Below are 12,298 nucleotides of genomic sequence, written 5' to 3' on the forward strand. Positions count from 1 at the left end.
CAGTCACTCATTTAGTTTCTGGATGAATCAGCATTTTTAAATGAATCAGTTGCGTGAATTATTCAATGATTCACTCATAAAGACAGTCACTCATTTAGTTTCTGGATGAATCAGCATTTTTAAATGAATCAGTTGCGTGAATTATTCAATGATTCACTCATAAAGACAGTCACTCATTTAGTTTCTGGATGAATCAGCATTTTTAAATGAATCAGTTGCGTGAATTATTCAATGATTCACTCATAAAGACAGTCACTCATTTAGTTTCTGGATGAATCAGCATTTTTAAATGAATCAGTTGCGTGAATTATTCAATGATTCACTCATAAAGACAGTCACTCATTTAGTTTCTGGATGAATCAGCATTTTTAAATGAATCAGTTGCGTGAATTATTCAATGATTCACTCATAAAGACAGTCACTCATTTAATTTCTGGATAAATCAGCATTTTTAAATGAATCAGTTGCGTGAATTATTCAATAATTCACTCATAAAGACAGTCACTCATTTAATTTCTGGATAAATCAGCATTTTTAAATGAATCAGTTGCGTGAATTATTCAATAATTCACTCATAAAGACAGTCACTCATTTAGTTTCTGGATGAATCAGCATTTTCGAACAAATCTCTTGAGCAAATGATTTCATGATTCGCTTATAAAGAGTCTCACATTTAGTTTCTGAATGAATAAGCATTTTTTGTGAACTAATCTGTTGAGCAAATGATTCACTTGTAAAGATTATCTCGTTTAGTTTCTGAATGAATCAGCATTTTTCAAAGAATAGTTTGTATTAAACAATATTTATAACTATTTATTTAGGAAGAGTGCTGTTGTTCCCAAACATCTGATTCACTGTGTCTATGGGTAAAACACAGTAGGTTGTGTTTCATTTCTGAACGAATAATTGTTTTTTTTTAACTAATCGGTTGAGTGAATAATATCATGATTCACTCATAAAGACAGTCACTTCTTTAGTTTCTGAATGAATCAACATTTTTGAATGAATCTGTTGACAAATGATTCAATGATTTCCTTATAAATAGTCTTTTGATTAGTTTCTGAATGAATCTGTGTTTTTGTAAACTAATCTGTTGAGCAAATGATACAATGATTCACTTGTAGAGTCTTTTGTTTAGTTTATGAACAAAACACTTGAGCAAATGATTCAATGATTAACTCAAAAATACACTTTTTTAGTTTCTGAATGAATCAGAGTTCTTGAATGAATCTGAAGCACATGATTCAGTGATTATCTTGTGAAGAACCTCTTGTGTAAGTTTCAGAATGAATCAGCGTTTTTGAAAGAATAAATTGTGTGAGGTTCCTGTCACTATTGAGTACATTTTCTGTCACATTTAAGTAAATAATAGAGTTTTATCATTATGAGATCGAGTTTAATGATTATCAAAGACTTTTAAGTCACCGAAAATCTCCTCTGCCATAGTTTTCATATCTTGAGGCACCATATTTAAATATGATGACAGCATTTTCAATTATTCCATCTCATTACTGTCCTAACCTGCACTAACTCTTTAAAGCTTTGTCTTCCAACGTGTGAGAAGCAAAAGTCTTTGATCACTATACAGAATGCAACATGAAATGAAGCTTCTGAGCTCTAACGGTTTCTCTCATTGAAATGACAACAGCATGAGCTATAGACGAGTGTCTGTTTCCTGTTCTCCAAGACAGGATGTGTACGTTCCTATGGGAATGCTTCGGTTGTAGTTGGGATATGAACAATGACTGCAGGCAGCATTTCAACTATCTTTTCTTTTTTTTGCACTCTCTCTTCTCTTTAGCTGACACAAGCACTTCCTTCCATCTTTGAGGCTAGCTAATTACCCACATGGGCACACAGCAGTGCTTAGCGTTGGCCTGGAAATGCTCCTGACAACCCGCCGATGGTTTTAAGCCTTATTGCATGATCAATTATGTCAGAAAGTACAATCATATTTAACCTCAGGATCTATATGAGACTCTCGTGGGCATTATACATCAAAGTCTTAGAATGAAATACTTCATATGTGAGACGTAATATCGGTCTTGAGAGGTGAGAGGTCAAAAATGTCACCTATGTTGTCTTTGTGTTATAAAAGGTCATTTTTCTCAGTATGTGTTTGGAAACCTCTCACCATGTCTCCATTATCTGTGTGTGTGGTCTGTGACTGTAAGGGAACACACTGTATTGTTTGACTGTCTGTTGTGTTTTGTTTTGATGGATGGAGCTCTTGAGTGGCAGATGGCTCTCCATCCTGCAGACGCGTTATCACACACCAGGGGGTCCGAAGACAAAAACACAACAACTCTATGCATTAGACCACCAGCATCTCGACTTTTGTGTGATTGAGAGGAGGGGTTTTCCATTTTCAATTACTATGTATGGCACTTTCCACAAATAGGGTACAAAATAAAGCTTAAAAAGTCTTTAAAATGTTTTTTTTTTTCTTTGGTCATTGAAAGAAGGTGAAGTGTGTAATTTCTGTGCCACTGGCATGACCAATGACTGTATAATTATTTTATTTTAACATTTAGAATAATTTTTATATGGGAAAAATTATACACCACAGCTCTAACTTTCAGAAAATGTTGTTTGTCCACCTCATAAATATTTTATGAGCTGTTTTAGTTTCTATTTGTTGTATGAGGGCTTTGCAGCTTTTTCAATGCTGTTACCAAAATTTGATGTCCGAATACAGGGTACAAACTTTATTTGAGTGATTTCATGGTTTTCATTAAATAAACATAACATGAAATAAAAAATAATAATAAAATGATGGAAAAAAAACCCCCATCAGAATGGGTAACAGAGTTGCAAACTTAGCCTATGTGGTTACGCACTGGGGCTAGACAGTTCAAAATAAAATAAAAAAATAAAATTAAAAATAACTACTTATATATACTGTATATTATGAAAGTTTGATCATTTTTTTTGTTCAACCATTCAACTCTGTCACCAAAGGTATAGCAAAAAAAAATAAAATGCATAAAATGGATTACTAAGTATTTACTACATTTATTTAGTAATAATTTATTTAGTACGTACTAAGTACTTTTAAGTTAAAAGTATTTAATTTTGTATGTTATGTTCATTTTTATTTCTGACATCTAAAAAATCTCTAAACAAAATTGCAACACAAATTTGTAAAAATTTCTGAAATGCTTATAAAGACAGTCACTCATTTAGTTTCTGGATGAATCAGCATTTTTAAATGAATCAGTTGCATGAATTATTCAATGATTCACTCATAAAGACAGTCACTCATTTAGTTTCTGGATGAATCAGCATTTTTAAATGAATCAGTTGCGTGAATTATTCAATGATTCACTCATAAAGACAGTCACTCATTTAGTTTCTGGATGAATCAGCATTTTTAAATTAATCAGTTGTGTGACTTATTTAATGATTCACTCATAAATACAGTCACTCATTTAGTTTCTGGATGAATCAGCATTTTTAAATTAATCAGTTGTGTGACTTATTTAATGATTCACTCATAAATACAGTCACTCATTTAGTTTCTGGATGAATCAGCATTTTTAAATGAATCAGTTGCATGAATTATTCAGTGATTCACTTATAAAGACAGTCACTCATTTAGTTTCTGGATGAATCAGCATTTTCAAACTAATCTTTTGAGCAAATGATTTAATGATTCGCTTATAAAGAGTCTCACATTTAGTTTCTAAATGAATAAGCATTTTTTGTGCACTAATCTGTTGAGCAAATGATTCACTTGTAAAGAGCAACACAAACAATTTAATTGCAACACAAATTTGTAAAAATAAACCTTTTGTCAGAAGTGCCATATTTAAAGAATGTGAATGTACAGTATAATAAGCAATCAGTATGATTGTGTTAATAGCTGATGTTGAATCAGCTCAGATGGTGTCAGGCAGCCAAACACAGCCATTAGACATCAATTTGTCTCATTATAATCTACTTCTTACTATCTTTGCCATCTTGTGTGTGAGTGTGTATGATTGAGTATCGTTCCAGGTCACCTTTAAACATGACAGCAACCTGACATTGAGTTAGGGCCTTGTTTAAGACTGCAGTACGGCATGTGTATGTGTATTTGATTTGAAAATCTATGCGTTTTGTGTTTGCTTAATGCAGTTTTTTTGGCCAGAGTTGCAGGACAGATGCGAATAATCCTGCAACCACCTGCAATGCAGATCAAAAAGCCGAGGATAATATTTGCAGCAAATATATGAATCAGAAAGCGCTTTCGTTGACATCCGCATCTGGGTGTTTGTGAATTCGAGGGACGTGAAGCCTTTTTTCTTTGTCTGTCTTCAAGGTGACGCGTTTGTCGGTTAGTTTCAGATGTAATGTGATCTGAGGGACAATATGGATGGATAGAGATGTTGAGGGAAGAACGAGACGGATGAATAATGACAGCCTGGGTCACCTAAAGAGAGAGCATGTGTACATTCATTGTGCACAAAGACAGTGATATAAAGATGAAGAGGGACAGAACAGGAAATAGAAGGAAGCAGATTTGTCCCGATAGTCTCAAGAAAGAGTTTGGATAATGAATACAGCTGTGTGCGTGTGTGTGTGTGTGTGTGTGTGTGTGTGTGTGTGTGCGCATATTGGTTGTATATTGAATTAAAGTGCCCCTATTATGCCTTTTCGAATATTACCTTTCATGCGAATAATGACAGCCTGGGTCACCTAAAGAGAGAGCATGTGTACATTCATTGTGCACAAAGACAGTGATATAAAGATGAAGAGGGACAGAACAGGAAATAGAAGGAAGCAGATTTGTCCCGATAGTCTCAAGAAAGAGTTTGGATAATGAATACAGCTGTGTGCGTGTGTGTGTGTGTGTGTGTGTGTGTGTGTGTGTGCCCATGTTCAGTATGCAATTAGAGTGCTGTGTCGGCATCACGCCGCCAGGATGCTGACACACTCATAAAAAGCCCCACAAGTATAATGCAGTTAGGAGTCATATTCACGACTCGGGGTTGGTTTTTGCCTAAATTGTGGCAGCGAATGTCCCCTCAAGGACAGTAAAACCTGTAATCACCTACATTTGGGAGAAGCAAACAGTCCCTGTGAGGAAAACAGCTTAATAAACAGACTAAATAATGCCTTAATGGAAGTTTTCTGTGAGGGTTTGGGGGATAAAAACATCATTAGCTCAGTGTAATAACAATAGAAGTCAATGGAAAGTCCCCAGCATGACAGAAAAAACAAACATGGGCTATTAGACTCCAATTTCCCAGCTATTTTGCTCTGATTCAACGTTGTTGACCTACAATCCTGGGACCAGACAAAGAGATGACCACTTTTACTGCACTCACCCACACAGCGACTCACACACCCCTCTGATGAAATGTAGTAGGAGAACATGACAAACACATCTTGACATACTATGTGGAAAGTCAGACTTAATGGTGAAGATGCACTTTATTTTGTGGTTTCGGACAGAATCGGTCATCTGAGTTAAAGGAAAAACTTTGAGTTTAAGCAGACACTTTAAAGTGATAGTTCGTTAAAAAAATGAACATTCATCTTCACATCATTCCAAATCTGTATGATTTTTTTTCTTCTGTGAAACATAAAAAAGATTTTTTGAAAAATGTTGCAGTATTTTTGTTGCCTATACAATTAAAAGTCAATGGCGAGTGGTTTTGGACCCCATTGGCTTTCATTATAGACAACTTAAAGTGGTATTTTACCTAAAAATGAACTTTCACCCTCATGTCATTCCATTATTAAAAGTGCCTCAGTGGTTATTGGGCCAAATAACAAAAGTCACTGGGGACTTGTTTTGGACCCCATTGACTTTCATTATATGGACATAAACATGCAGGTTTAAGATGACTGTTTAAAAGACTATATTTTCAATTTTTAAGATGTTTTCTGTTTTGTTTGTCTATACAATCAAAGTCAAAAGTCAGTTCTTTTGGACACCACTGACTTTCATTCTATGGACAAAAACATTCTTCAAAATATGTTGTGTTTTGCAGAAAGAGGTCATACAGGTTTGGAATTACATAAGAGTAAATGAGACAGAATTTTCATTTTTGGGTGGACTGTCCCTTTAAGAACAACTTTTACACCAAACCTGTTCCTGAAGGGCCACTAAATAGATAGATAGATAGATAAAATCCCACACACGTGGAATTATCATAGAACGTGACCAATGAATGAATGAATGAATAAATACATATGTTTATGTTAGAATGAATGAAATCAATAAAATTACATGAAGGAAATTAATAAATATTTCTAAAGCCACTTTTTGTTCAATTCAATGCAGTCTCTGAATTAATTTCTAGCACTTTTATTAATTATTCAGCTTATCATGTTTATCACATTTCTTTTATAATCAATCGAGAGCCCTAGTATTTTCTTGCTGATGGTTCAAAATAAAAAAATCTGTCTGTTTTAGTGTGCATCGGCGAGGATCTGATGGCCTCTATTCGTCCAAATGGAGCCTTGTCATCTTTATTGACTGAAAACATTCTTTTTATTACTGTATATGCAGTTTTATGAGTGAGCGTATTTTAGTTGCAGTCTGACTTATGGTTTTGTGTACTTGGAGCGCTGATAAGGGAACTGATGTGTTTTAGAGTATGTTACGGGTAGATAGAGACAGATTAATCCTCCGGTATACCATAATCCTCGGCTGATGGATGGCTGCAGATATGTGACTGTGTGATCGTGGCTTGGATATACAGGCCTGCTGGGAATGAGCAGCGCAAGGTCATGTGTACAGTTTCGCTAGTTAACAATCCAGCATTTTAGAGTTTTTAACATCTATATATTATTCAATGCTCCTTTCCCTTGTTCACTGGCTTTAAACTTTGTTTGTTGATTAGCTTAGGAGCCTAAAACATTCTTGCTTTGCTCATTTAGTCCTCTGATTTCCCCCAGGACAAAACAAGATCTCTGTGCCGCAGGTTCTTTCGTTTCCCGGCTCTCCGGGATAAAATATTGCCATTAGATCCTCATCTATCAGCGGCGAGACATTTCATCAATGTGTACAGCCTCAGATCTTTACAGCTTAATATTCATAACACTGCCCACTACATGGTTTGCCACAAACAATGGCCAACTGTCTGATGAAGCAGGTGAGCTGAAGGTCATGCAGCGGAGAAGGGGCAGGTGCTGTGACACCGTCAGTGGTGTCAGCATATGGGAAATTACAGCAGGTGTGTGTCCAATGGACCACAAATTTAATAACAGCACCATCCACCTGGACACAGGTGGGATAATTTCAGTGCATGCTCAGGAAGGGTGAACCCATATTGAAACTCAGACAAACACACACACACACACACACACACACACACACTTTATTTGCAGTTCATTGTTTCTGGGCAGGCCAGATAAGGTCAGTATTTTAGGTCAGGTAAAAAAAAGAGAAAGAAAATACTTTTATTCTGCAAGAACGCATTAAATTAATGACAGTAAAGACCTTTATAATGTTACAATATATTTCTGTTTCAAACAAAAGCTGCTCTTTCTTCACTTTCTATCAAATAATCCTGTGTAAAGAAGTTTATTGTTTCCACAAAACTATTAGAATAATGATTTCTGAAGGATCATCTGAGACTGAAAATTCAGCTTGGCCATCACAGAAATAAATTACATTTCAAAATGTATTTAAAACAAAATGTTGCCAAACAGAATTTCAAATATCAAATATAATTCATATTGTCTTTAATTTTTGGACAACTTGCATCACCTTTAAATTTGCTTTATGCAATATGTATTCAAATTCTCATAACATTATCCAAAAATTACATTCATTCGTTATCAACAGGATTTCTGGTAGCTTTTAAAGCTGACACAATTGAAAAAACCAAGTTATTTAAATTCTCCCAAAATTATCTCCCCCCCAAAAAAGTGTTAATTTGCAATCAACAGGATTTCTAGTAGCTTTTAAAGCTGACACAATGGGAAAAAAACAAAAACAAAAAAAACAACCAGCATTATTTAAATTCTCCCAAAATTAAAAAGTATGTTAATTTACCATGAACAACATTTCTTGTAGCTTAACTAACAGAATGCAAAAAAACAACACATTTAAATTCTCCCAAAGTTATCAAAAAAAAAAAAAGTATATTAATTTGCCATCAACAGAATTTTTGGTAGCTTTTAAAGCTGACACTATTGAAAAACCAACACATTTAATTCTCCCAAAATAATAAAAAAAGAAGGTATGTTAATTTGCCATCAGCACGATTTTTGGTAGCTTTTAAAGCTGACACGGTGGAAAAACCAACACTTTGACCAAATGTGGATGGTTTTCGAGGTGATTCTGCTCAGTTCAAAATGGCCGATATTGGCATGACTAGTTAAAATAGGTATGAATTTGCCAGTAACAAAGCTTGTTTGCTAAAATCTTATAAAGTACTTTGCTTTGTTAATATACTCACGGCCTGTCTATACAAGTAGTTGCCAAACCTTTTGATGTGAAGTGTCATAGGCAAGACAAAACTTGTTTTTGACTTCATAAACTGGGTCAGATAGAATCTGCACACTTTTTGATTTGTTCTACTGGAGAACATTTTCCAAAATTCCTAACATACACGGAAATGTTGAGGGATGTGCAGAACCTGAATGTGAGGTTCGGATTCCATGTGGGCATATTTACACTAAATAAAACAGACCGCAGGATTATGAAGAAGGATTACTTCCTCCTATGAGCGAGCGAAAAACTGGCATGCAGATGCGATGGATTTGAACATTTCTAAAACGGCCAATTAAATCACATAAAGTCATCTCTCGCTATCACTGGTGCGCTAATGACAACCCCTCAGGTTGTTGACCTCCTGATCCAAACTGTCCGTTTCTTGTCCAACAGTCTCTCTATCCCTCATTAACACATCCTTTCTGTTCCTCCGTCACTCTGGTTTTCCTTTAATCTCTCGTTCCCAGCGGTCTCGGTTTTATTCGGTTCCCTTACCTCGAGCTGGATTAAACAGTAAGACATCAGACGCTCTGAGAACACTGTGCACTTACAGGCATTAACACACTTTTAAACAATGCTTTCTGTGTGCGCAAACACATACTACTCGTAACATTACACAAATACACACTATAAGTCAAGATAATGTTACATGAGAGCGAATAAACGAACACTAAATCTGTCAGTCTCAATCTTAGCACAGAGACTGCTTTCATAGGGCACCATTTCAGCGGTCCTGGTCATTAGCTTTCATGTAGTGTAATTTCAGCAGTGCCGGTCACTCTCTACGGACTCGCTGCTGAGAGACAAACTGTATAAAACTATTACTGTCAGTTACGACATGGCAGAGCGTCTACACATGCATTACCATGCTTAAATTATTAATCGATTGCAACATACACACTCTAGAGATGTGTGTGTGTGTTTTGAGGCAGTGACTTGGAATTAAATGTATTGTTTATATGGAGATTTGTTGGATGGCTTTACGGCTTTGCATTATTAAAGACCTGCCCTTTTACTGAGGGCATCCATTCAGACAAATGTGTGTGTATGTGTTGAAGTGGCCATATGAACACTGCACATTCGCTTCAGTGAAGCCCGCCTTGTCGGGATTGGTTGATTTTGCTCTTGTCAGTTTGTGATTGGCTACTCTAACTGTCCGTCTGTCTCTCTCTTTGTTTTTGTTGCAGTTATGAGGCGGAACCCGTTCGCAGCGGAGGGCTGCTGCCGGAAAGGCTCTAGAAACGCCCTGCAGGAGCTGTACAATCCCACGCAGGTATCAGTACGCTGGATCTTATGCTACACATATCAGTTTATGGGAATGTAGATATTGCAAACACTGTGAAAATATCACGGGAAAAAATAATACAGTAAAAAGTGGTGAAAATGTTATAAAAATATGGTGACAATGAGTGTTCATAAACCAAAGTAAAGAAAAATCTAAGTAACAAACGACAACGCTAAAATAATGCAATAAACGTTCACTAAATAACATGAAATATAAGTAAAAAACATTCAAATATACGTAGCTGTTAACAAAAAAAAAAATATATATATGCAGTAATCCATGCAGGAACTTCTGGGAATGCCATTTTACTGTTTTTCACTGTAAATTATAAATGTGGCTCATATTTTAACTATATAATATAAATATATAAAATTATATATATTATAAATTCTATATTATATTAATAATACATAATTTTAGCAATATGTACTCTAAAATACATGTATTTTCTTGTTATTTGCATATATAGATTTTAACTAAATATAGTCATTCATATTTTTACTAGCAAAAATCATAAATCTTACAGTAAAATGACATAATCCTAAACTATTTATAATTTTTTTAAAGATTTTTTTCGGTACAAATATATTAATAATATTTTAATATTTTAAAGTAAATATGAATAAGTAAAATTTGATTTTACAATGGTTTACACTAATTATATTTTTCTTTATTTATTTTTTTCATTTTTAATACATTTGAATATAGATGAGCTCATACACTGAAAAAAAAAATTGGTGCAGAAACAATGTTCGCTCAGAAATTGCTAATAAAATTTGCAATTAATTACGAAGAAACAGCACTAATTAACACTTTGCATTAAACATGAAATTTTTAAGTAGAAAGATTGAAATAGTATTTTCTTGTACAATGAACTCCAATAATCTTTTAGTTTTATTTACTATCTGAAAAATCTATATTTTTTTAGTTTCAAAAATTGTGTTCACAAGCAGTTTAAATTAAATCTGAAATCCAGTGAATAAATCAGAAATTAACTGGAATTGATAGGACTGTGAAATATGGATGTGACATACCAGTGGGAAAATACACATAAAAACAATTAAGAGGGATTAATGATTACAGATCAAAAGTAAAGTCGTTTCTGCCACTGAGTGAGTTATTAAACATTACGACAAACTTTTTTTATCCGGAATAAAACGCACCAATGAATAGTTAATAAGATCAGAAACATGTATTAGGAAAGTAAATTTGATTTCATGGGTCTATAAGTTTCTGGTCCTCTCTGCATTGAGGTCAGCGGGAAAGAATAACCTCTGGACCTTCTTTGGAATGCCTATGTTCCTATGGAAACACATAAGAGCACTCACATTTTATTTCCAATGTAAAACATGCACGTCTAGAGCTTAGCCGAGCAGATCCGCTTCACCACAAAGCCAACATTATGTGAGGATTGATTTCATCCGGTTTAATTTCACCTCTCTCTCTGTCTTTATTTCTCACGCTCATCTTCCTGCATGTTTCCACCCACCTCCACCTTTCAGTGATTGATCGCATACCCAGTCTGTTCTTTGTCGCCCGACCGACCGACCGCCCTGTTCCAGAAAGCAGGGAAAGAACAGGGTGTAGCTGTAATAGTTTGTTTTCATCTCATGTTCAAAAACTCTTTCACCTTGAGAAATCAGGCTCAGCGCTGTCAGAACGTTTTGTGCATAAAGGAAGCCGACAGCTCTGAAATGTCACAGCACAAGCAGTTGGTGGTCTAGTCTGGCACTACACACACACAAACACAAACACACAAACACACACACACACACACACACACACACACACACGTCTTTTTGTCGACTTCAAATGTATTTCTACTGAGCTAATGATATTTTCTATTCCTTAAAAACATATCCTGGCTTCAGAACAAATTAAGCTCAATAAATAGCATTTGTGGCACAATTTTGATTACCAAAAATGAATTTCCACTTGTCCCTTCTTTTTTTTTTTTAAAAGTAAAATTTAGGTTACAGTTACACACAATGGAAGAAGTCAATCAATAAAACGTCAATAACATTTTAAAATACTCTTGTTTTAATAGTATAGACGCACACCGTAAACAACATGCATGTGTGAAAAAAATCACTTTTTGTAAAATTATATCCAGTTTTACACTTTGCTATGACAGCAGAGCAACATAAACCCTAAAGTGACTGCAAAAATGATTTTTTTATGCTACAAATGTTGTCAATTAAGATTAACTTGTACTAAACCTGGAATATTACGACGTAAACAATATGCGTGTTAACATGGTTTTAGTGTAAAAAATCATGTACTAACATTTCTGCGTAAATTTATATGCAGTTTACTGTTCAAATAATACACAAGCGCTTTTATAAAATTAGAAGTGTCACTTTTCTGCCTTCAAGTCCTCCAAAAATTGGCCTCATTCACTTCGGATCTCTCCGCTCGCGCGCGGATTTCCTTTGCTCTCGCACAAAACCGGACGCGCGCGCTCAGATACACGCTGCTCTCGCCCAGAGAGAGTGCACGCACTTAAAACATGTCTCCTCTCACTCAAACTGTGTCCTGTGCACTCTCAAATCTCTCTGTGCTCATGCGCTATAGATATT

The 12,298-nt window shown here is 35.1% G+C and overlaps 1 protein-coding gene across 2 annotated transcripts in view; it reads left to right on the plus strand.

Moving 5' to 3' along the window:
* LOC107658831 (carbohydrate sulfotransferase 11) overlaps positions 1 to 12,298 on the plus strand; it is a 46,645-nt gene that overhangs the window by 17,333 nt on the left and 17,014 nt on the right. For both annotated transcript variants that reach the window (XM_016447495.1, XM_016447494.1), the window contains exon 2: positions 9,622 to 9,707. In XM_016447495.1, the coding sequence (XP_016302981.1) occupies positions 9,622 to 9,707 (86 nt within the window). The remainder of the gene's footprint in view (positions 1 to 9,621; positions 9,708 to 12,298) is intronic.

The sequence above is a fragment of the Sinocyclocheilus anshuiensis genome, unplaced genomic scaffold (assembly GCF_001515605.1).
Source record: "Sinocyclocheilus anshuiensis isolate Anshui unplaced genomic scaffold, SAMN03320099.WGS_v1.1 scaffold283, whole genome shotgun sequence".
Lineage (NCBI taxonomy): Eukaryota > Metazoa > Chordata > Actinopteri > Cypriniformes > Cyprinidae > Sinocyclocheilus > Sinocyclocheilus anshuiensis.